The sequence below is a fragment of the Rhamphochromis longiceps genome, linkage group LG19 (assembly GCF_057381845.1).
Source record: "Rhamphochromis longiceps isolate RC_006_pf linkage group LG19, R_longiceps_female_GT1.1, whole genome shotgun sequence".
Taxonomy (NCBI): Eukaryota; Metazoa; Chordata; class Actinopteri; order Cichliformes; family Cichlidae; genus Rhamphochromis; species Rhamphochromis longiceps.
Window position 1 is genome coordinate 27,398,967 of NC_140575.1, and position 26,426 is coordinate 27,425,392.

The window sequence follows — 26,426 nt, forward strand, 5'->3', positions numbered from 1 at the left end:
AGTCTCTATGGCTACGTTCACACTGCAGGTCTTAATGCTCAATTCCGATTTTTTGATCAAATCCGATTTTTTTTACTGCTCGTTCACACTACAAATAAAATGCGACAGCAAACGTGCTCTAGTGTGAACGCTCAAAGAGGCCCGCATGCGCAAAAGAAGATATCACACACAACGCGCTCTGTTTAGACCCAGAGCAACAGTATTGTTTGACTGATGGCCCTTAATATAAAGACTTCGGACTTCACGTTTCCCAATTTTTGCTTTAAGTTGTTTTGTTATTTACATAATAATGTAAATAACCTAATAATTATCCTTATTGCTGTTTAAGAGAGGAGCGGTGCTTCAAAGGATAGCTGCAGATTTCTGTCAGAATCTGCAGATTAAACAGTACAAATAAAATGTTTACGTTGTCTTCCCAACAGTTTCACTGACATCTACGCTGGATGGCCAGGAAGCGTTCGCGATGTCGTATCGGGCGCTTCTCCGGCGCTGATAATTGGCTTCAGTCTTGTGTCGGTGACGTAAAAGACGGATTTAATGCAACTTGACCGTTCAAACAGCAGTCGCTTTCTAAAACATCGGATATGTATCGGATTCAGTACCACATACGAAAGTGACCCAGATCGGATTTGAAAATATCGGATTTGCGCCGTTCACACTGTCATAGCATGATCAGATATGGGTCGCATAGGGTCAAAAAAATCGGATTTGATGCGCTTTCGCCTGCAGTGTGAACGTAGCCTATGTGAAGTAGCTATGTAATTAGGCTATGTATTTGTTGTTTGCTTGTCAAATAAGCTGCAAGCCCTTTCCCCCCCTATTTTCAGTTAATTCTAAAATTGTTTTCTTGCTTAATTACAGAGTTCTTTCTATAATTTATCTTGTAGTCCCCCAAGGACATGGTCACAGCATGTAGCTTGATTGTGACTGACCATGACATCAATAATTTCAATTACAGTAATTGTATTAAAACAGAGCAAAGCCGGGAATTTTTTCATTTGAGAAGCTGACATTTTAACTGACCTTTTAGGAAGAGAAGATGCATTTCTAGCATACTGTTGTTCTTTTTATTTTTTATAAAATGTATTCCTTTCACTTTAAATTATACTTGTTCTCTTATTTCAGTTACATCTTGATTTGGTTACATTTTGGTTATTTTTTATGTACATATACATTTTTTTAGTTAAAACCTAAGTCTCCCCTTTTCTATTAATCAGTCAGAAAAAATGCTTTCTAGATTGGTATTTAAAATGTTCTACTTGTGTAATAAACTTCCATTCACTGTCAGCTTAAAGGATCATATATTTTAATGTATTTTTCTGTCACAGTAACAGCTTTGCATTTCATTATTGTGTATTTTTTGCATCCAAATGCTTAAAGAAGTTGATGACATCCTTGACCTTAAGAACGCAATTTTTTGGCCTGCATTTACATCTTTGCCGTTTATTTAAAGCAAGCTATAAAACCTATAAAAGAGTGATAAAAATGTATTTTAAATAGTAATCAGTTCTTTTCTTTGCTAGATCTTTTTAATATTTTTTTTTAATCTGTAGTCTTTCGACAGATTTTTTTTATTCCCAGGCAGTGGATTATAAGCACACGCAAACTTGTGCGCTAGGGGACTGACTAGGCAGGATTTCCTCTGATCTGTGTCACTGCAACAGCCAGCCACCATGCTGCACCCTTCAACAGGCACGTAGAGAGGATATTATATAATCTACTATAGTTGGTGTGGGAGGGTCTGTGTAAATACACTGAAAGACACACCTACAATGGTCTACAAGGAGGGAGTGGGGGGGACCCGTGGCCCCTCCATGGCTGTGCCTTTCCACCTACACAATCACTAGTTTTGTCTTTTCCCTCTCTTCATTATAAGCCATCACAGACAGATATGGATTCACAACAGCAGCCTTGTAGCAGCAGTCGCCTCATCAGCTGTCACATGGTTAACCATACTGAAGTGTGTACTCTTCATTTAGCAGCTGGTTCTTTTCTCTTTAGACTTATTCAAAAGTGTCAGTGATACTAAGACAGTTTTACTATGCACACAAAAATACAGACACAGAACTCTTGACACACAGACACACAAATACATCATGAAGACCTCCTCGTTGTTTACATGACAAAGTGAGAGTTCAGTTTAGTATAGGTTATGTTATTAATAGCTGCCTATAGACAGACTTTGACCAATTCCTCACGTCACTTAGCTCCATGGCTCTCAACCAATCAGCTGCTGGAACCCACAGAGCATGCTCATTGAGATTGTCAACTACATTATTGTCAATTGGGCCAAGCTCTTTTTTGCTAGCACTAGATAAATCAAAGTGCAATGTCTACACCATCTTTATATTACTATCCTTTATTTCAGATAGCATTTGCCTTATGCTCAAGTTGCTAAATGTACATATGAAAATATATTTTAAGTTTGCATTCCCAGTTTCCACATTTAAATCAGAAAATGCCAATCAACACCTTAACCTTTACCTCCAAAGTAATTCTTTCGGCAAAGTAAATCACTGGATACCCTTGGAAACAAACTAGTGCTGACACTAATCATAAACTGAGGCCAGGATTTGCATTGATTTCTACACAAGAGGAGGTATAAATAATCAGACATATTACTTTCAGAGTAGACACTTTTCTTTCAGCACATTCTGTTATTTCACTTCACATTCCAGGCAGCCTAAAACAGTGACCTCACTAATCTGGTTCTGAGTAATCTCATAATCTGGACCTGACCGCTGTGTACACATTTCCACACTGAGCTCCACCTATCAGCCTACAAGCTGGTTGCTGCTAGCGGTCCTTTCTCTTGACATGTAAAATAATAAAAAAATATCTTATAAGTAAGAAAGGGACACACAGCAGCTACAGTAAGAGGTGCAGACACAACTTTGTTCTTCACTATCTTTACATCGATTGAAAATCAGTGGAATGTCATGAATGACTAGGATTGTTGTCGACACTAAATTTAATTGCAATCAATAAGTTGTTCAAGCATCTATGGTGGATGCATAGATGAAGTAAGAAAATTATCATACCTTCTAGTGATTCTAAAAAGTTCTAAAAAAACATCTGCGCTTTTAGCTTCTGCATTGTCGGAAACCCAATGTTTTGTATTCATCTGTCATTTTGCTCATCATCTTGCAGACGATATACTAATATATCACAGTAAATGGGGAAAAAAAGGGAAAAAGGCTGTAAAACTGTTTTATCCCCAGAGTGTTTGTTCATATAAACAAGCAAATCCATCATTGGCTCCATCCTTGTCATATTGCAGGTAGATTTCATTGTAACCATTAATAGAAATGCCTACAGCATTTTTGCTGCCCATCTGTACTCAGTACTACATTGAACATTGAGTACTACCTGAACTGTGCAATTATATCTCCATCCAGCACCCATTTTGGAATTTTGATTTAGCTGTAACCACCTCACCTAATTGAGGTGGTTAATTGAGCTTAATAAGAAAAAAAATCCTGTGTGACATACATTTTGTGAAACTAATAAATATCTATCTATCCATCTATCTATCTATACATCCATCTATCTAAACATCTATATATCCATCTATCTACACATCTATCTATCTATACATCTATACACACACACACATCTATGCACACACACACACACATCTATGCACACACACACATCTATGCACACACACACATCTATACACACACACACACACACACACACACACACACACACACACACACACACACACACATATTAATGCATATTAATGCATATTAATCTCAGAGAAACAGGTTGTCCTTAAGGAGATATGGGGCATGGCCTCAGCTCAGTTCACTCATAAAGAGTAAATCTTCATTTCTGGTTCATTATCGCTTACAATACCTTTTATTTACTTTGTTAATTTTGATGCTTGAATGCCCTAAAAAACAAGAAAAATTGCTTGCCATGTGTTATATAATTTTGTTTTTAGACACTAGTTGACTCGACTCCACCGGGTAACCTACTTTTTTCCAGGGTCATTTTGTTCCATTCACTTTGCAGAGTTGCTTTTCCACCCAGCTGAAATTGAAAATGTAATGACCCAGCCTCCCATTATCCACGGTCATGAGGATGAATAGATGTTGGTAAAATTGTCTCTTGGAAAAATCGCTTCAATCTGTTTTCCCATTATAAGAAAACAAGGACAGGGGAGATGAGAAACACTTCAATGCAATTTAGTGTTAAGAAGTCAGACTTTCATTTAGTCTGAGTGTGAGGCTGTTTATCAGTAGAACAAACATCTGTATGTTCCTGGATGTACCTTTCAGCTCGGGGTCACTAGGATGCAACTAGTCAGTGTTATGCATAATGCCCCCCTCAAAGAACAGGAAGTGGCCTACAATTGATCACCTATATATGTGTTTGCCTCCATTTGTCCAGGTGCTGGAGAAATTCATGTCTCGTCTGGTCCAGAACCGAGTGATGGGCCACAAGGATCTGCGGACTCTTACCAAATACCAGCTCATTCTTGCCAGGGATCAGTTCCGAAAGAATCCACCATCACACCTCAAGGCATGTAATGACTGTGTCCCATTGTGGTATCTACTGTCTGCTGTAATATGTAATTTTACATGATATGATATACAGGTTTTTACATCTACTAAGACCCATTTTAAGAAAATATGGGGCCTTGAAACTCGAGACATGTAGCCAGCTATTTAATGATTTAACTGTGAATGCATCTGTTGTTCTGAATATTATTTAATAATCAAGTCGCTAATCTTCATTTACAAGAATATGGAAAGAGGGTAGCCTGTGGTGATGCATTTATAGAGAATTATCCCCCTTGTCTCTACAGAGCTTTATCATGACTTTTTGCAGGACTTTGTGTTTATCTGTCTGGCTTGCAACTTTAATGCTACTTTGATTCACTGTCACTTCATTTTCATAATGCTCCAGTAGGCAGCTGTTTCCAGTTAAAACACTGTACCAAAACAGGCATACGGGGGGAGTACCAAAGAAAAAAGCTAAGCACTTAGCAGATGCTAAGAGACAGATGTTTCCCTCAGAAACTAGTAACACCAAGAAGAGATTTCAAAAGATAGTGAACTTGGGCTTTTAATTGCAAAACGAACAGAAACACAACTCCAGATAAAATTAAGTGCTGTTGTGTTGCATATGCAAATAAGTGATTGATTGCACGGCAAAAGATTCAGCATATATACTTCCAGTTGCTTACGGTTATTTAGAATAAGCCGGGGTTGAGGTGTGCTGGACGATAGTCTTTGGTTCAGTGGAGAAAGAAATCCATTATTCACTTTGTTAGTGGAACATTTTATATACTCCATTTTTGTTTAAAAAATGTTATTACTGCAGTTGAAGAAGTTATGGACAGTTTTATTTTTCATACTATTTTTCCGCACTTAATGGCCAAATATTATATTTATTTTCTTCCACTGTCACTCTGATCCCACATTGGTCTCGTGAAGTCACACAGCCTCTTTCACTCAGCAGGGTCCACAGCAGGGAATGCTGGAGGGCGACTTTGCCCTTTGCATCAGCCTGTACCATGGCTACGAGCTGCTAATGCAGATGGGCCTCCGATCTCTCTTCTTTTACATCCAAGGAATCATGGACGGATCCAGAGGTCAGTCACCTCACCTTTAACTTTTGCAGTACATTTCTTAGCCCTTTATCCAAACAATATGTTGAGTCAGAGAACAGTAGCCTTTCGAACACCACATTATCCACGGGTGGAAAACAAGTTTTTAACATCAGGCCTCTCCTTGCTTTGTTTGGCTCAGAGATGTCCAGGGCCAAGAACGAACTGCAGAGAACTCCCACGTTCATGGATTTCTACAAAGAAATGGGAACTATGTTTATGAAGCCATCTGCTGGTATTTAAGTTCTTATTCAATTCACATAACTCACATATTTGAGCCTGTTATTTAGCCAGAAGAAGAGTTTTGATATCTTAATTTACTCTAATCAGTGATATTTTCTATTATCACAAAAATACCTGCTTTAAAAAAAGCAAAGGATCCACTGCTTTGGTTTCACTGTTTTTGTAGGTCCAGATGAGCCATTCATTTACAGCCACCCCAAACTGGAGAAACTGGAGGCGGTTGTGCTGCAGCATTTCAGACTGTGGGCTGAGAGCTCAGCAAACAATAACGGTGATCTACTTAATATAGCACTGCTATGCTGTGGGTTCAAGCAGAAATGTGATATTCTCTTCTAACTACATCATGTTTTGGTTGATTATCATTCTTGCCATGTTTATAGAAAACAAATACTTTTGGAAGCTCAGGATGTGATGTTCATTAAATTTGTGGTAAACTTAAACCACAACAGTAGCATCCATACATTGGTTATATCTATTAACAAAGGAGATTTAAATAACAGTGCTTGGTACAGTATAGTTTCATTAACTTGGAACTGAAAACTAAAACATTTTCTTGAGGTCGGGTTGAGCTGAGCGTATTTAATTTCAAGAAGATCACAGAACAAAGCATTCCTCTGTCTGAATTAGACTGTCATAAACGTACAGAAAGAATTCAGCTCAGGATTACTGAAGGAATTTTTTATTCAGTCTGTTTCTCTTCTGTCTCCTCGATGTCCAGGTTCAGGTCCTCAGGAGGTAAGCACGCGTGTGATGATCTTTTCATCATTTCGGGAGAGTGTACAGGAGATCGCAGCCATGTTGAACCGCCATGCTCCGCTGATCAGGGTCATGACATTTATGGGCCAAGCTTCAGCTGGGAAGGGGGTCAAAGGCTTTACCCAAAAGGAGCAACTGGAGGTACACATTTTTTTTAGACAGTAAGACAAGTGTTATTAATGTTTTGAGGCACAGACAACTGCTAGGCAGAAGGAAAAGCCAGGAGAAGATTAATTTATGTAAATGACTGAAGGAGTACACAAAGAGGGTGGTGTGACAGAGAAGGATGGTAGGGATAGCGTGGAGGTGATCCATAAAGGGAGCAGAGGCAAGACTAAGAGGACAGTGTCCAAGGCTAAACTCCTTTTTGCCAAGCTAAAATTGACTATGCAATCTTAAAAGAGAAAAACCCCCAGAAAGCATTGACCAAAAATATTCAAAGATTTGTGATCACATGATCACATGTACAGTATTGTTTTAAAATTCAGCAGAATTCATTTGTAACTTTTCCTTTTAATGGCAGTGAACTCCATGTTTGAGTTTGACTTGCCTTGTTTACATTTGCTAAGCACCTCATGGGCTGATTGGAAAGTTGGTAGTTTAAATTCTGGCTGCTCCAGTCTGACAAAATATCGTTAGACAAGATACTGGTCCACAAGTTCCTCCCAGTGCATTCATCGTCAATGTGAATCTGGATAGAAATCACTTAGCTTTAGAAACAAGCTTGTGTGAATGTGTGTGAATGGTTAAATGAGGCATGTTGTATAAAGTGTTTTAAATGCTCAAGTAGAGTAGAAAAGCGCTGTGTAAGAACCAGAACATTGTAGGGTATAGGGTTATAAAACCAACAAAGAAGCTGTGTACAGCAGTCAGTGCAATACCCATGTATTAATTTCACTGCTGGTTCCAGAGAAATATAATTCCTCTCTGCAGACTGCATGTTCCATTTCCTATAAGCAAATAATACAGGAATCAAACTAACATGCAAATGCACTGACCATCCCATTGGCTGGTCTGGTGATGGAATATAAATAGAGCAGATATTAATCTGTAAAATGTCATAAAAAGGGACTCTAATTTGGAACAAGCAAACAATTACTTCAGTTTTCCATTAGTATGTAGTTAGCACAGATTTGTATTTCTATAATACTTTTGCTATATAGTTGCACTAAAGAGTTTAGGGGGACAGTATAAGCTGGAAAGATTAAACTACTTTATACTTTGTATGACTTTTTCCTACTTTTTTGTTGCAGGTGGTACACAAGTTCAGACAGGGAGGCTTCAACACACTGGTGTCAACCTGTGTGGGGGAAGAGGGCCTGGATATCGGAGAGGTAGACCTCATTGTTTGCTTCGATGCACAGAGGAATCCTATTCGTTTGGTACAGCGAATGGGGCGTACTGGACGTAAGCGTCGGGGACGCATTGTTGTCATCCTGGCTGAGGGGCGGGAAGAGCGGGTGGGTGTTGTATAGTAATTCTAGTCATTTCTAGGCAAAATGAGAGATGATAACGCAAATGTGGCTCCACAAAACCGTCTAAAAAGTTCAGTCTTTGTTTTCTCCAGACTTACAATCAGAGCCAGAGCAACAAACGCAGCGTCTACAAGTCCATCACTGGCAACAAAAACGGGTTCCACATGTACCCCAACAGTCCCCGTATGCTGCCTGAAGGGCTGTACCCCAAACTCCATAAGATGCACATTACCTGTGGGCAGTTTGATCACCAGGAGAACAGCAGGCGGTCTGTCAGGGGTCGACGGTCCCACACCGAGAGTCGGGCCTCACTCATCCACCCTCAAAACCTAAGTAATTCCAGAGTCTTTTTTAAGATTGATCAAGTTTTTATTTGTGGAATGGTTTTCTGATATTGACTGAGCACATCTGTGTATCTCTTGGTAGTTCAACAGGGCAGCTCAACATCCAATGGTTTTCTGAGCAGTACAGAATATTCCCTATGGGAGTCAACCATGAAGCTGGAGGATACTGAGCCCCATCCAACCCTGAAGCAGTCACACTTCCTGTCAATACCCAGTGACCCACTTCCTCAGGTTTCTTTAGTATTATTGTTTTGTTTCTCTCATTCTACTGCAGGTCTGAAAAGGAGATAAACAAGGGTGCACTGATTATTGGCTCATTTTAAGTTTAACCTTGACAGCTGTGCCATGATCCATATGTACAGGATATGATACTATCCAGTGACAGGAGTTTTGAATAGAACTACCCCTTTGAACCGCTTCATATGTAACAATAAAAGCTGAGACCAGAAATGGGGAAAAAATAGAAATGAAGATATTTTGAGTGGCTCTATGGATTTCTGGCAGTTAAGTGTCACTTCCACATTTGCATGGGGCACGGAAAGTGCAGTTGCCATGATTTCAGGTGGAATAATCTCCCACCTACAGCTGGAAAGCTATGCATGGTAAAACCAGTTTGTGTCATATATTATTGACTTGAATGTAATGATATTATTTCTACTTCAACCTTACTTTTTTAATTATGTTATTTCATGTCCCTAAGGAGGAGGTTTCCAAAAACAAACAACCATCCAGGGAGCTGTCTTTGTGGGAATGGAGACACTGGCAACACAAAGCGCTCCCTTCTCATGTTGTTGATCATTCCCTTCGCTGCAGCCACTTTATTAAGGTGATGGAGCTCATAGACCGCATGAGAGAGGAAAATGAGGTGAGACGAATGTTTGGTTAGTCATCATTTTGTTGTTTTATAAATAATATGGCAATTAGTTATAGCAAATGTAGTACTTCTTTGTGTCGTACAGGAGCATAGCTATAGCCTAGAATGAGTTGACAGCTTACTAGTAAATCAGTAGAAAACCTAACCACTAATTCAAAGCATACACCACTAATTGAAAAGCTCTTGGTGATAGGAAACTGGTTTTATAAAATGACCTTAGACATCTTGCGGAAATCTTGCTTAGTTTCATAAAATCGAGACAGTAGTGAGCATTTACCCATGGGAAAACCAAACTTCATAAACTTACTAGGTTGAAAGGAGTCAGCTGAGTTGCATGTGAACACACAATTGTGGTTTGTGTTGAGTTACTAAATTCATCTTTTTGACCTGGAAGGCAAATTCCTTGCATAATAAACAGTTTCCATGGCGTAATTGTGGCTTTAGTAAGGAGATAAATATTTGATTTATATTCAGCTGGGTCTTTCCAGGCTGTTTCTCCTTTCTTTTTTCTTTCCAGTTGCTATTTAAAGAAAAAGGACTGAATGAAAAGATTCTCTTTTAAAAACAACACTTCAAACACTATTTTAATTAATATCTCGGTGCACTTGAAGCCAAATTTGTTATCAGTGGGTTTTAGTTATTTTTAAAGAGAACTTAGCTATTTTTTTTCTCGTAGAGGAAATTGAAGGGTTTACCATCTCAAAGTGTTCTAGCTCATAATTCATCTCTCGTCACAGTTTGCTGACCCAGCAGCAGCAGCAGCAGCTTCGTTCATGCTTTAGCTGCTAATTGAGAGCAACCGAATCAGTATGGTTATCACATCAGTCCTGTCACAACAACTGTTGCCCCGTTGAATTTGCATCTCAAGAATCGAAGATGGAGCCAACTCAAGTATTGCTTTGGTGTTATTTAATAATCAGTGTATGAGAAAGGTAACTTAATCACATGGTTTTTCCAATTACTTTCTTCCTGACCTTGTTTTTTGTGTTCAGCTAGTAGGTACCCGCTAAACACCTTATCACCCGATATCTGCTATAGCCCGCTACAGGCCTCCTCGTCTCGCCATCTGCCATTTCACAGATTGTGCCATCGATAAGACCCTTGAAATTAGGTCAGAGATTATGGTAAAACTGACTGTTGGCTAAACTAACAAATGGGCTCTTATTGCCATTTTTTCCCCAATACGGATCTTGACCGTACTCGTGAAGGAGAAAATTATTCCACTTGTGAAAACAAAACAGGATTACGGCGCAAGATGGCAGCTTATATGTCACATGTTTTGATGGTGGTTGAATTCAGGTCACAAGTCAGCCAATGAGTAATTAGTATTTGGAAGTTGGCACATTTGTCATACTTTTGCTACAATAGAGTTGAAGTGAGATGATAAAGGTATGATTGTGGTCTAGACTTTTAGCTTGAAATCGACCGGCTTAACTAAAGTATTGCATTAACCGTATAAGAACAATCATTTTTGAGTTCCTCCATTTTTGCAGCCTGAAAACCAATTGGACACTCTAAAACCAGTTGGAATGCTGTGTAAAATGTAAGTACAAACAGAATGAAATAATCTGCAAATGTCATAAAAACATTTTATTAACAATTCAATATGAAAAAAAAAAGTTTAAACTAAGAAAATTTACCATTTTATGAAAAAAGTAGGGTCATTTTGAATTTAATTGAAACTCAGAAACATTTGAACAGATGAACAAGATGCCATGTTTACCACTGTGTAGAATCACTTCTTCTTTTAACAACACTCTGCAAATAGTCTGGTCTCTCCTGGGAACCAAGGCCACCAGCTGCTGGACTTTTAGGAGAGGAATGCTGTCCCATTTTTCTCTGATAAAGACTTCTAGCTGCTCAACAGTGCAGGGTCCTCTGTAAAATATTTATTTATTTAGTGCTAAATCTTTTCAGTTGGTGAGAGGTCTGCACTGCAGGTAGGCCAGTTCAGCACCTTGACTCTTCTACAAGAAAGCCACATTGTTGTAATAGATAAAATATGTAAGGGAAAAGATCCCATCTGGATGTGTTTCTCTAGGACCTGCATATACTTTTCAGCATTGATGGTGCCTTTTCAGATGTGTAAGTGGCCAAACTGATAGGCACTAATGAACCCCCATAACATCATAGGCGTAGGCTTTTAAACTGAGCCCTGATAACAAGCTGGGTGATTCTGCTCCCTGGTTTGTCCTTTAGTCTGTCCATGTTTTCCAAAACGAATTTAAAATTGTGACCTTTCTAACCACAGAACAGTTTTCCACTTGGCTTCAACCCATTTTAAGTGACCTTTGACCCAGAGAAGCTCACGTTCATCTATGTTCATGTTCTTCTTTGTATGAGAGAGCTTAACCTGCATTTGTGGATGGCATGGAGAACTGTGTTCATAGACATGTACATATATATATATGTACATGTATGCTCATATATCATGTACATAACCTTTTTGGTCCTTTAAGTTCTAGCTGGATGGAAATAACCAGAATTGTATACACACCAAATACCTGGAAAAAGCTAATAAAAAATTCCTGAAAGGTTCTGGCTCGACACCAGACTGGTCTGTCCGTCACAAAATTAAATTAGAAGCTGTCTTCAGCATCTCCATCTTCAGCGACTGAGAACAAAACCTCTTTCAAATCTGTAATTAGTTTTGAATTTATTTATTTCCAGAAAGAGCAAATCTCTTTTTTTAATTCTACACAACCAGTAAACAAACTACAGCAGTACAACTGTATTTTAAAGTCCACAAAACATGTTTGTTCATATTGTTCTTGTTTTTGTTCATCGTTTTAAACACATAAAGTTAAGGATTAACTCGCAATATAGAGGTGATGAACTAAGTTGTTTTTACGTTTTTGCAGCTCACGCACAAAGACGTGTTCTTTTTTTTCTTTTTTTTTTGTGTCCCGTTTGGATCTTTAGCCATCAGAATTGTTGTCTTAAGGCCAAGAAAGATGCCAAGCGGATTTATTTTACCAAGTCGATCATCATGGCCTTGCCATATTGGTCCATTTGATTTACCTTTATTATAATTATGAATTTATTTTATTTTCGGTTGCTACAAACGGGACAGACATGACTGGGGGATAGGACAGGGAGAAAGAATGAAAGAAAGAGAGGGAGAGAAAGAAAAAAAACAAACAAACAAAACACCTGGATCACCTGTATGGAGAAAAAAAAACAGAAGAGAAAGCAAACAACAAAGAGCAACATAATAAAAAAACAGCACCATCACAATAAACTAGCTAGCAGTAGATAACAGTAGATACTAAATATTAAACGATATTGTGCAGCACGCAAGATAGACAGCGCACAATGTGCTTTGAGGCAGCAGCCAAGAAAGGTGTAGTCCGTGTCTGTGAACACCCGTGTGTACACCTGTGTGCATACCCCGCAGCTACGGAGCAGAGGCCAGAGGGGGTTGCAGTGGCGTGCCCGCGGGCTCTGCCGGCAGCCAGCTGTACCAGAGAGGACCAAGCTTCAGGCCCAGAGGCCTGAGGGCATCCCACCCCCCGGAAGGAGCCCAGCCGGGTCACAGGCGCCCGGCCCCGCCAATCGGCCACCAGGAGTGAGCCGGTACATACATGAGCGCCCAGCCCCAGACGACAAGGACCACCAACACACCAACGACTGAGGGCATCAGCCACCGGCAGGGAGTGTGGTGAGGGGAGATAGGCCTCCGTATTTTAGAGGGCCTGAGATGTACCCAGAGAGGTTGAGTCTAAGACCCAACCTGACATATAGACACAGACGAACAGGCACACTCGGACACAAACGTGCATTCCCACCCCATATGCACAACCAAATACTCGGCACTCACCCAACGTGTAGACAGACACAAATAGACACTGCACAGACAGTCGCACTCCCCAAACATACTCTATATCCCAGGTCCAGGTACCCCCGCCCTCAGAGGGGAAAGCCGCACCTAGACCCAGGAGATGTAACCCTTCTCTCTGGGGTGGAGGCAAGCGGACCACCTCCTTATCTGCAGTAGCAGGGAGGCCCCGCATCCCAGACCCCAGTCTGACGGCCAGCACCTCCTCCCAGCCCCCCAGCCCTGACGACTAACAGAACCGGGGTGAGTGAACACCTCAAACCTGATCCATATCAGGTTAGAGGTGTTCGCCCGCTCATATGTAGTGTTGCTGTGTGCTGTTCTAAAGTGCATTTAAAACTCAGGAGAGCATAAGACATGTGTTCACCTTTCAGGCATTAACTCATAAGCGGACTCTCCCTCGGCACTCACCTCCTTTACTCTCGCTGTCAGGGATAATGTGAGCCATGGATTACTTGTTTGGCCTGAATTTGAAGAGTGCTTTTGACCCTTTGCTTTTTTCTCTATGTCTCTTGGCATCACAGTTTAAAACAAGCAAAAAAAAGTCCTTGAATCAAAGGCCAAACATTATTTTTCCTATTATTCTCCTCCACTAAATATCCCCACTCTGGAAATCATGTGCTCATGAGACAAGAAAAAACCCACCCTAAATAAAAAAAATTCTGTTTTTCATCTCACTGTTTCTCTCTTTTTACAATGAAGATAGCCAAGCAGCAGGCCCCTTCTCCTGATATTATGTAATGGTTCAGAGAACTGTTATGTAAGGCCAGAAGGCTGGAAGTAGGTCAGGCTGTGATGACCTAGATGTACAGTGTACTAGACTGAGGAGGATAGAGTTGTAGATCAGAAAATAGATGCAGAAAAGATTTTTATAAAGCTAAATTAGACACATTTTAAAGCTAATTTAAATGTTAAAAGATATCTAAATCTGAATTTTCCATTCCAGTTTTCCATTTCTATTTTAAAATAGATTTTCTGGAATACTGTTGAAATGTAATAAAGATAGATGATGTCAAATGGTTTGATCTGTAAATCATAAAAAAAAGCCCTATATTAAAATGAAAATAGTACAGCATCATTATCTTCATTCATCCATTTATTTTCTAATCTACTGATCCAGCTAAGTACAAGCTATAGCAAGGTTGTTTGTAACTCCCTCACCCCCAACCGGTCGTAGCAGGCGGCCGCCCCTTCCTCTTCCTAATTCTGCCTGAGGTTTCTTCCTGTTAAACGGGAGATTTTTCTTCCCACCATTGCCAAGTATTTGGTCACAGGGGGGCATCTGATTGTTGGGCTTTTCTCTTTGTTATTGTAGGGTCTTTACCTTGCAATATAAAGCACCGACCTTGATGTGACTGTTATTGTGATTTGGCGTCATATAAATAGAACTGAAATGATTTGAATTGGACAGTGTGGACAGTATATCCACCCTGCAGCATGTACTTCTTTCTCAGTAAAGCCCCTGCTTAATTCACTGTTATTAGTAGTAGTAGTAGTCTCTGTAGCTCAGGTGACCTTTATGTAGCTCACACCCTTAAACCATTCAAAACATTTAGGGCTAAAGGATGAATAGAAGTGTCTGTTCCCCAACACACAGGCAAACAGGAGATGATACACCACAGTGGTAAACATGCCCTTGTTTTTTTTTCTTTATAAATCTTTGACAAATTTGTAGGAAACAGACATATAAGGAGAGAAACTATGTTTATAATTATGTTATTGTTATTTATATATCCACTTAAAGTTGAATAAGCAATAAAAAATACATAGATGGATTCTGCTTGGATGTAAACAAATACACTATCTCTGGGATTATTATCATACAGTTATTTTGGACAAAGAACCAACATAGGTTTGTTTTTGTAATTTGTCATAATGCATTTTTCCCTCCTGTGGTCCTGTTGAAACTTGCCTCCCAGTGGCTGATGTCACAATTAGCTTTAGATCATACTTCATTATTTTGAGTTGTGATGCCAAATCCATTGAAATATAGTCTTGTAAATCAGCATTTCAGTTGTTCATAGTTGTTCATGTACCACAATCTGACGACAAAGGCATTTGACGATTTCTTATCCTGAGTCGTAGCTTGTTTGGAAACAAAGTCACGCAGACCCATGAATACAGATGACAGTTCAGAGCAAGGACTAATAGACTCAAACACAGCTGTTATCCAACTGCAATAACACATCTGAATACTACAAAAAAATGTCCATCACGCCACTCTTGTGTTAATCTATGCACGGTCTGAAGCATGTGTGTGGGAATGTATGTGAATGTTTTACTGTTATATCTTATTAGTATTAGGGATGATGCAATGATCGGGGACCATTCTTAATTTCGTTGTTCTCATGACAATGACAATAAAGTTTCTGATTCTGATTCTGATCTGATTGTGTATGCTCATGAGCATCAAATTCATGTTGTTGTAGTGCAATGAGATAATCAGCTGAGAGGAGTTTCCACTTTGCTGCTTCCCTCATCATGCAGTCTGAAACAATATGAACCGTCTGACCCTTCTAGCGTACACAGCGCTCTCTTTATCTCGCTCTGTTCTCGTCATCAAGGTTATTTCTGTCTGCAACATTTCTAGATGTGGCGACTTAATCTGATCATTAATTAATTGAGGGCCAGGGGTTGGGGTTAATCCTATATGAGTGAAGCCCAATCCATTACTTTTCAGCAAGAATATCCAAAAATGGCATCAAATATTATTAGAAAATCCATCTTTTTTTTCTACAAGGGAGGTGTATGTTAATCGAAAACCAGATGCTAGAAGATAAGGTGTAGTAAACAGAAGCTCTTCAGTCTCTTACAGAGATAAAAAAACAAAACCGCAACAACATCAAAGAGCAGTAATCACATGGTAGCAACTAGAAATTAGGGATGTAGATATGGTCAAAACAACCGTGCTGAAGTTTGAATCAAGCAAAGATGATCTAAGTGACTCTGAAAATGGATGGCATGGATGTTGGTGCCAGATGGTTCTAACAATGAGAACATATCCAGTAATTAGCAGTTCTCTGGGTGGAGATACTTTGTTGATGCCCGAGGTCATAGGACAGTGGGTCTCTGTTTCTTCTGCAGTATCCAAATATCTGGATGCCTTTATTAATGGCAAGATTTAAGATGTTCTGAGGAGGTTCTGTAATACAAACATATGATATTACAGAACTTTATGAAAGCGGCTGACTCACGATAATATGAACAGTCTTAATAAAGATAACCATCAAATCCACCCTGTGCTTTTTGTGTTTACAAATTTAACCGTATTGACAAAAAAAACCTCAATTTCTTGGGATTTGTTTTGTAAGTTAATAGTATTGTTTCACTTGGTATTAGTCGTTTTTATTTTTGTAACACATAGTTTTAGTTTTATGTTTACTTATGGTAAATTAAAACACATTTCTTTGCTGTGAGTTTAAAAGAGAAAGTCCAGTTTTTTTATTATATATATTTCTAGGGAAAGCCTCACCTCTGAAAAGTATTTGGCTCTTAATCAGAGGTGTGAAGTGCTGAAATGATAATTACACTGTGTGACGACTGCAAGCAGCTCAGTCTTTGCCCGCAAGTTAGTTTGCTTTGTTAAAGGATTAAAGGAGGCGGTATAAGGTGTGTAGAAAAAAATAATAATAAAAAAATTGCAAGTCGCCACAGAGTTGTCAAGTACATTTTGTGTTTAGCACACTTAAAAACAAAGTGTTTTACAAAAAAAAGAATAAAACTAAAAGGGTTCATGTTGCACACATTCACACTATTTACATAAATGAATACATCACCACCTTTTTCTCCAACCACACTTCCCAGAGATTCCAAATGTTCAATGAAAAATACGTCCTCAGCTTAACTTTGAAGACGTTTGACTTAGAGTCATTAAAGACAATAAATCACTCTGAAATGCAAAAGATGTTTTAAAGTGAAGTGACAGTGTTTTTAAGGCATTATCAAGAAGGACGTGTAATTTGTGGAGGATGTGTGTTTTTCCCAGGATAAATGTCACACACACGCACATGCACGCACGCGCATTCACTTAACTTTATTGTATAACAGGCGCCATACTGACTCCAGGTCTTACACTAGAAACCTGCTGATCAAGAATCAGAGTGCTTTAGTTCAATACTCATAAATTAAACAAGGTTGACGTTCCTTGTAATTTTGTAGGAATACTCTAGAACCAACTGAGCACTAGCTGCACATTTGAGCAAGAGAAATTAAAAGTGAATGAAAATGAGAAGGTTATTAGTGAAAATGATTTATTTTTCCCTAAAAAAATGTCAGTTTTTCTCATACCAGCAACATAATGTTTAATTCAAATCCAGTGAAATACCTGTAACATGGATTGTTACAAGTTTCACAATCACTCATTTCCACAGGATGAATAATAATGTCTTTGCTGATTTTGTGACGTTTTCCTGTCACACTAAATTTCCTCTTTCCTTAAAAAAAAAACAAAAAACAACGTTGCACAAATACCTTGATACCCACTAAATGATTTACCATGAGATTTGCTACAGACATTCATTGTGACTCCAGTCACTCGGGTTATCCCATGACTTTCCTCTTGCACAATTATGGAGATCATGTTGTTTTTTGGTTTTGTTATTTAACTACATATCTTCATTAATAGGTGGATTACCGTTACTAAAATTGTTCATATTTTACTCAGGATGAAATGTTCTAACTTTGATGTAGCTTTTATCTTGTCCAGGACATTTTGTTTGTTGTTTTTCTCCGATGTGTAACTGCAATTTATTCTGCACGTCACGGGTCAGGAAAGCAAATGCACAAACACGCTCGGAACTTAACTCAGAGTCAATCCATATGATGCCTTATAGTGATTAAAACTGGAGTCATTTGTTTTTTTCATGTGGTTCAGGCTATGGGGTTTTGGTGCTAAATAACCAAGACTTCCTTTTATGAGATCAGCTTGTGGTGGTAATGCGGTGGATAAGTTGTCCTCACTTTCAGTGTTATTGACTTCTATCTAGACAGAAATTGTACTTTTCTCTCCACTTTTGTTAGATGTCTTTCTTTTTCTTTTGGTTCACTAAACGTCGTCCTCCTGCTGATTGCAGGCTCAATGGCACCCTGTTGACCCAAGCAGGAAACCACTTTAGATGAATCACTTCCAGGTCATGTAGTTTGCCAAGATGACATGTGCTAGATGATGTGCGTGTACTTGTGCTTAAGGAAAAGATGAAAAATGGGATTTGGGGGGTTTAATTTTCTTTGAATTATTTTGAGTAGTGTCCTTAAAAATTATTATTCTGATTTTTGTTTTTTTGTTTTTTTATCTCAAAAGTTATATTGGACTTTTTAGACCTGTACATCTCTTGGTAGGGCACTTCCTGATTAAATGCTGTTTACTTTTTGAAGCAGCATCAGTGTAAAAGTGCAAGCAGGTCCAAAAAAACCAATTAGATCTCTGTCTTTAGTTTTCATGGAGCGAGATTGCTTCTTATTCAACTTTTTATTTGTGTGTGTTTGTGTTCAGGGGGAATGTTGTTATGAACGGGAACTTCTTCCTTACCTCCACAAAGAGGACACTGTGAAAAGCAGACAGAAAAAGCAGAAGGGCACAAAGACCTGCACCAAAACCGCCAACGACAAACCTAAATCATCCCATTCCTCTTGGTCTGAACTGGAATATATCGATGAGGAATTTGAGGGGAGCGATACACGAACAGCTGGGTTATTAACCACATTGGCCGTGATGAAACAAAGGCCTCCTGCTGAAGATAATAATGAGATACCTTATGATGACAGCACAGACCGCTTAAAACTCGAGGCTGATATTGATAAATGTGAAACTGTCACTGAGGACCTTATCAAAGCAGATGGAGAACCTGTGAATTTAGACAATCTGTCACAGCTTCCTGCTAAAAGTGATGAAGATGAAGATGTTCAGCTTCAGGCAATGTTCTACCTTCCTAAATGGGATGCAGCCCCACTGCCCTGCTGTGATAAGCTCCTCCCAGGGAGAGATGAGAGTCTGAAGGTCATCCTCGCCAGTGTGGCAGAACTCCTGTCCCGATCTCCACCATCACTCGTGGATGACTTAGAGCCCCCTCCATCACTTTGTCCTTCTCCTCAACAGCCTCCTCAGCCCTTCCTTGTCAGCTTTACCTTGGATGTGGACGATGACGATGATGATGATAAGATGATAATGAGAAAAGTTGAGAAGCCTCCAGATGAGCTTCCAAATGGTAAAGACTGTGGTAAAATCTCTCCTGACTTTCCCAATCAGGAGAAGCACCCTGTCAGTGTAGCAGCCAACAGCCCAACTTGGGATGAGGTTTTTGGGGAGGACGTAAACGATATTAATGATATCAGGGATGACAGCAAGGAGTCAGATGATGATGAAAAGTGCAATGGCTTCAGGGAGGATCAGGTTCATGTAGAAGCTGATGATGTAAGTGAGGAAAAACAGAGCTGGGATGATGTGAGGGATGAAGAAATACCACACTTGACAGATGGTGTTTTGAAAGACGATAAAGCCTCAGAGTGCAGCTCGGAGATGGATGAGAGCATCGATCTGTTCGAGGATGATGAAGCCTTCCTGCAGATGACCATTCCTGATATCCCCACTCCTTTGGATGGCATCACACCCGCGACATCCCCGACGGAGAAGAAGTCTGAAACAGTGCACGTACATACCCCAATTAACCCATGTAACACTACACAGTCAGCGGATGGTACCCACAGATTGAGGACAGTGGAATCAAAAGGAGTGGCATTCAGCGAAGGTTTGACTCATAATGTAAATGCCAAGCTGATAATCCAGAACACAAACAACCATAACACTACAGTGACAGAACTTAATATGCACACACCAGCACAAACTAAAACTGTAGCAGATAATTCAGTTATGGGCAGTGCAGTCACACCCCATTTTAAATCTCCTGAGTCATTTAACAGCATGCATGACTTCTTTTCAGTCAATTTTGAGCTTGGCTATTCACTGGAAGACTCAGAGGAAGAAGATGAAGCAGTGGGCATGCCTGCCCCTTGTATGCCTGGGTCTTCACAGCCTAAAAAGCAGATTGACTCCACCACACTTTCGGCAGCTGTCTCTAACTCTTCTACTCCCTGTAACAGCTTTGCTAAACAGAGAATACCTCCAGTCTGCAGCGAATCCAAGCATTCCACACCACAAACGCTGTCAGAATGTAGGATGTCTAAAAGTGGTGCACTCCCGTCTCCGATCATGTCCCCGGGAGCAAAGCGAACCCTAATGCCCGGTCTGCCCTCCAGCTTGAAACGCAGACGAGCACAATTTGGCATCACTGTAGCAGAGAGAGGGCCTAATGAGGAAAACGGCTCGTACCATGTTTCTGGCTCTTCTCCTCATGCAGGTTTGTTTAATCTCAAAGAAAGAAACAGCATTTTTATTTTAAGTTGGTTCCCAATCGTATTTGTGTCTACCTGCTTGTTTCTCTCAGCTTCTTACTTAGTGGAGGGCAACAGTGACAGCGAGGATGAAGTTGTGCTTCATAAAAGAAGACATCCGAACAAAGTCAACCCCTTATCATCCCCCGAAGTGGTGAGAAAGTGCTGAATATTTTGGGAATCTGATGATCTTTTAATTTTTAAAATGCCATACATTTCAGGAGCAGAGGTATTGTTTTAAACAGGAAAACATTTACATACACAACAGTGGAGCAATTTTGTTTTTAGTCTAGCTACATTTTTGTATAAATGGGGAGCTTTTATGCTCCAGCTACAAAGTTCATATACTGACCTAGAGCACTGCGCGATTCATGAACAATCCTTATTTAATCTTGTGCTTGGACAGTGGGTGAAACATCTAAGTTCACCAACTGTATGTCACAAACAGTTTTTGCTCCCTTCGCCCCTTTAGGACAGCTTTTTTCTGATTGGCTGCAGATCACAAACAAAATCTGAACAGCATGTCGATGGAGGTTCAGTGGCCTCAGATTGTTTGACACTTTGGCCTTGTTTAATATGAACATCCAATATTATTGAAGTATAACTAATACAAAAGATAAGGAGAAGCATTTTAAGCCCCCTTTACAGAGTTTTAACCAGTAGTAAACAAACAGTTGCTGCTCACTTTGCAATAAACAAGGCATATATGACAAAAAAAGAGATATGAGGAGGTATCTGATTCAGACAGTTTGCTTCTGTCATTCATTTCCAGGCTTAAGATATTCAGCTTGTAATCAGGGGGAGATTGCTCTATGCTGTATCTAACATGTAGCATGTCTTGTCTTTCCTAGTCTAAGATCAACAGTGATGTGGACTCCCCGGTGGTAGTGAAAAGAAAACATGCTGCTCCACTCAATACTGTAAGCTCTTCATGACTAACAGTAATGCGTAGCACATGGTTCAATCTGTTCAACACAGATGATGTGATTTAATTACTCGTGCTCCATATATCACTTAAGATGTTTCTACAAGTGCTCATTATCTAATAACATGTCACAAACTACTAACAGTTTTCAGTATTTCACCAATTTGTTCTCTGTGTTCCAGTCTGATGAAACGGGAGGCGAATCTGTTTCTGATGATGATTTCCAGAATGAATCTGTTTCCGTGTGCAGAGCCACAGTGCAGAGAGCTGAAAGGAAAGCCAAGGTTTGTACAGCAACAGATGGCTCAGCCGGATGCTGTGATCTGAGATCCCTGTTTTCATGTAACTGTAAACACAATATAAACATGGCTCGTATTTAGGTTTCTAATGTGAGTGGGGAATGCCATTTTGAAATGACTGCAGTGTTATGGAAAAGTCTTCATCCATCCATCCATCTCAGCTCTGGACAGTGGTGAACTGTACCCTGCCTTTTTCCCCAGAAAACCATTCATGGATGGACGGATGGTCTTGAGCAACAGTTCTCCAGACTTTGCGATGGTCTTAAAAGGCTATTTTTCACTAATTTTCAGTCTACAGCTTTTACCTGACCATTTTCAGAGGATTTTTTTTGTCTTTAGGCTTTTTGTTACTAGCAGCCTATGACAAAACAGATAATGTGTTCCTTAATTCTTTAGTTGACAGTTATGAAATAGTATTTCTGCACCAACCAGTTGATTCCTAAGGAGCTTTTAGCTGGGAACTTAGCATATCTTGGCATGGTGTGCAGTGTTTCCTTAAAAAATTGGAGGAAAGTGGCCAAATTACACAGGAATTGGACTGAAAATTAGTGGCAATGGGCCTTTTGAAGTATTGGATCCAAATTTAAAATTTTGGATCAAATCATTTATATGTACTTAGGAGAACAGAAGACAGGTACAGCAGTGGTGGTCTGCAGCCATCTGCAGCCCTCCCAGAGCCTGAACTTCAAAATTATTGAAGCAGTGTGGGATCATCTTAACAGAGCAGACGACAGCCAACACCTAAAGAAGAGTTTGAATGTCGTTCAAGAAGCCTGGAGAGCTATTCCTGAAGACTACTTAAAGAAATTATCAAAAAACTTGCCAACAGAGTTTAGGCTGTGTTGAAGAAAAAGGTGGTCACACCAAATATGGACAATCAACCTCATTAGAATTGTACAAACTCTGTTTTAGCCTTATATACTGCATTTCCGTGTGTTTGCTGCAACTGTTTCCCATTTCCGTAGCAAATATAATGAAATGAGCACAGTAGTGTACACTCATCATCATTTCTACGGTTCACTACCAGCTCCTTAGGTAGATATGTGGGTCTTTAGGTGTTCTGCCATTCTTACCTCTGCATGTGCCTGTCTGTAGTTTGGTGCTGAGGTTTTAAAGCTTAGAGGGTCTTAGAGCTGAGAGTGATGAGTGAGCTGAAACTAACAATAAACCTCTGCGAAATTAAAGGAAGCTCAAAATTCACATTTTTTATTAGTTTATTAGTGTTCAGTGTTTTCATTTTAATGGTTACACTACATCCAAAATTTTTAAAAAGCTCAATTATATGACAAAAACATACCGCTGTCTCTTTTTAAAGATCGTTACATGACATCATGATCCATTTTTCCTTTCATAAAAAAGTCAAGTCATTACAAATCTGCGACTGGCACCTTCAGCATCCGTCATCCCTGACATTTTCCATCCTTCCTCTGTCAGCGCGGCAAATGCCGAAAAGGGCGTCAGTTTTTGGATGAAGAAGCACAGCTGTCAGAGGTCGAGGAAGGTGTAGAGGTCTCGTCTGATGAGGAGGATGGAGAAGAACAGAATCAGTCTCTCAACGGTTTTGTGGTCGACAATACACAATTCTCTCAGGGCCTGAATGGTACAACACATTTTTCTTTTATTCTCTCCTTCTGAGCTTCTCAGTGTGATAGGAGGCTGAGTGAGTCATGCATTTTGGCTCTCTGTCTGTTCTCCTCTTTGTCAGACTCAGAGATGCATGGAGTGTACCTGAAGTCAGTGAGAAGCCCTGCAGTCCAGGGCAAATTCAAAATTTCCAACAGAAGACACCACAACATGGACATCTTTTCCCAGGTATACTAACAAATAAATACATTTTAAAAGATACACAAAGCAACAAAATACTAAGTGGATTTGATGATTGGTAGTCTAATTAAGGATGCCACATTCTTAATGTGTGGAAACAGGTGCCTGAGATGGATGAGACGTATGAAGAGGACAGCTTTGTAGTGGGCAGTGATGTGGAGTTGGTGGGCACCAGTGAGGAAGATGCTGAAAATGTTGACCTTCTGCCCGAGGACTCGTTTGTGAACGGGAGAAAGCAGTATCCCACCAGGCACCGCGTTTTCCTGCACAACGCCAGAGCAAGAGGCAGCACAAAAACCAGAGCTCAGCCTCCACCAGAACAGAGAGCCGAGATGAAAACTAAACGCACCCGGGTCATACAAATGAATGATTCCAGTGAGGAGGAGATAGATGAAGCAAGTAAAGAGAGGGCTCTCAAAGCAGGAGATGGTGTGTTGCCTTCATTGCCAAAGATGGTACCACCAGAGCCTTGTGGGAAAGAAGGAAAGAAAGCTGTGTCGTTATCTTCTAAGGTCTCACTGTTGAGCAAAGCACAAAGGAGCTCTGTGAGTGAAGAACAGCAAAATGAGAGGTGAAGTTATAATAAAGTAATAAAGAGTGAGTGCCATCCTCCTCATGGATGTGAATTTGTATAAGCAGAAGAGAATGGAAGGATGAGAGTGTACTTAGTAACAATTCTGAGATTGTCTTTCTTTCTCTCTCCTGAAGGTGTCGCCAGAGGATAGAAAATCAGCATCTCCTCTCTGACGAGCTAGACTTTGTGGAGTCACACCTGCAAGTTTCCTCAAAGAAGCAATCGCAGGTATGAGCAGACAAGAAGAGACGTACACATTCCTAACTGTTTCTGGTAATATTAATACCAAAAATCCACACAAAAATAGAAACAATATCACTACATTACATCATATTTTCTGTTATCAAACAAGACTCCATGTCTACTATGAGAGACAGAAGATAAACATAAAAAAAAAAAAAATTGTGTAACTGGTTTTTTTTTCTGGGACCAAGGAGCATATTATATTGAGTTATTTAACCTGTTATCACCACAGGTTTAAATCAAGTATAAGGTGTTTTTCCTTTCATTTCCACAGGCAGTCCCAGCCACTCCATTGGCTCCTCAAAAGATCACAGCTGAGAATTTGATAGTGAGTGAAACCTCCGCTCCATCTGGGTCTGTTTGCATCCTGGTGGACAGTCGCTGCATCAGTAGCGGGGTGGAGTTGCTGACCAGCCTGCGTCAGCGACACGCAGCCACCGTCCACGTCTGCTCTTTGGACAGCAGCTACTTCATTGTCAGCAACCGCATGGCGGTGGAAAGGCAGAGCCAATCAGATCTGGCTGCAGCACAGAACCGGAAGCGACTGGCGGAAAGAGTGAACAGCTTGCAGGGGTTGTTTGAGCGCGTGTGCATCATAGTGGAAAAAGACCGAACCAAGACCGGTACGTTTTCAAAGTATGGCTCATTTTCTTTGTAATTGTAAATAAGAATATTCACTGGAGCCTATGAGTGGATGTAGGCATGCTGGAGGGTTGAAACAGCATCTGCATGGCACACATCAAATAGATTGCCAAATTGGGAGTGCATTTGGTTTAAATGGACAGAATTTAGCAGCGTTTTCCACAAATTCACTGAATTAACAGAGGATTAGACTGAATGATTGCTGCATGAGACAATGTCTTTCTGATCTTTATGTTAACTGTCACTGTCCCAGGTGAGGCATCTCGTCCCTTTCAGCGAACTCGCTACTTTGACAGCACTTTGGCGGCGCTAGTGCGATTAGGGGTCCGCCCGCTCTGGAGCGACGGTGCTGAAGAGAGTGCCGGGCTGCTGGCAGATGTGGCACGTCTGGAGCACCGCAAGGGTCACGGCATCGGCATACCAGTGGAAGTCAAAGGGCAGCATAGGCAGCAAGCACTGCAGCTGTACTTGAGCTTGCCTTCAGTTAACTATGTTCAAGCTCTCAACATGAGCCACAACTTCACATCGATCGCCCAGCTAATAAACAGGTGATGGACGTTGTGTTGTATCGAATTATGAATACTTTCTTCTTCTTCAGTACGTCATCTCTTCTTTACCTGCTTCCTCCCTGCAGCCCGATAGAAGCCATACAGAAGGGAGGGTGTATGAGTCGACCCAAAGCAGAGGAGATCTATCGGTTCCTGCGCTACTCCTGTGACTCCTTCCTCATGAATATGTCAAAATCAGGAAAGAACAGCTAGCATGCTGCTGGAAAAAACACTGCTGGGACTCTATAAACTGAAATACATCTTTTTTTTTTTTTCATTTATTCTTATGTGTATTTTTTTCACTTCATACATTCTTCTGCTTCTTTCTGTCTTTGTCTCAGGAAGACAGCAGTTAGAATAATACGTTGACTGCATTTAATATGATCTCTCAATGAGAGAAGAGCTTCAGGATCTAGGTTCATCCTTTTTGCACATCAAGTTGAATGAGCACAACACTCAACTTTATATTTATGTTAAAGAACACATTGGGTTTCTTCAAAGTGTACAGTTGACCTGTAAGGTAGTATTAAGCAGCATTGGTAAGAATTCAATAATTGAAACTTGAATAACATAATAATGGATGTTTGTTTTCTTTAATAAACTATATTTTATGTGTTTATTAAAGTAGTTTTGTGCCACATTTTGAGAAGGAAATCTTTTCCAATACCCACATTGAGCTTCTTTGATATCAGCTTACTTCCTCTAGAGGTCAGCCCGTTTCTTTCTAACAGACCACGAAAGCAAAAAAAATGTGATGTTTATTACATCACTTTTTTTTTTTTAACTGAATTGAGACAGCTCATTCTTTCATTCACTTAAAACTTTATTTTGG

The 26,426-nt window shown here is 40.0% G+C and overlaps 1 protein-coding gene across 2 annotated transcripts in view; it reads left to right on the forward strand.

Moving 5' to 3' along the window:
* fancm (FA complementation group M) overlaps positions 1 to 26,312 on the forward strand; it is a 41,550-nt gene extending 15,238 nt beyond the window's left edge. For both annotated transcript variants that reach the window (XM_085392100.1, XM_085392101.1), the window contains exons 5-24: positions 4,402 to 4,533; positions 5,476 to 5,608; positions 5,766 to 5,858; positions 6,033 to 6,137; positions 6,585 to 6,763; positions 7,876 to 8,082; positions 8,190 to 8,430; positions 8,524 to 8,672; positions 9,142 to 9,306; positions 18,645 to 20,505; positions 20,593 to 20,693; positions 21,391 to 21,459; positions 21,647 to 21,748; positions 23,198 to 23,363; positions 23,469 to 23,575; positions 23,689 to 24,158; positions 24,296 to 24,389; positions 24,679 to 25,027; positions 25,300 to 25,594; positions 25,681 to 26,312. In XM_085392100.1, coding sequence (XP_085248226.1) covers positions 4,402 to 4,533; positions 5,476 to 5,608; positions 5,766 to 5,858; positions 6,033 to 6,137; positions 6,585 to 6,763; positions 7,876 to 8,082; positions 8,190 to 8,430; positions 8,524 to 8,672; positions 9,142 to 9,306; positions 18,645 to 20,505; positions 20,593 to 20,693; positions 21,391 to 21,459; positions 21,647 to 21,748; positions 23,198 to 23,363; positions 23,469 to 23,575; positions 23,689 to 24,158; positions 24,296 to 24,389; positions 24,679 to 25,027; positions 25,300 to 25,594; positions 25,681 to 25,807 — 5,145 coding nt within the window. In that variant the 3' untranslated portion in view covers positions 25,808 to 26,312. The remainder of the gene's footprint in view (positions 1 to 4,401; positions 4,534 to 5,475; positions 5,609 to 5,765; positions 5,859 to 6,032; positions 6,138 to 6,584; positions 6,764 to 7,875; positions 8,083 to 8,189; positions 8,431 to 8,523; positions 8,673 to 9,141; positions 9,307 to 18,644; positions 20,506 to 20,592; positions 20,694 to 21,390; positions 21,460 to 21,646; positions 21,749 to 23,197; positions 23,364 to 23,468; positions 23,576 to 23,688; positions 24,159 to 24,295; positions 24,390 to 24,678; positions 25,028 to 25,299; positions 25,595 to 25,680) is intronic.
* The last annotated feature ends 114 nt before the right edge of the window (positions 26,313 to 26,426 follow it).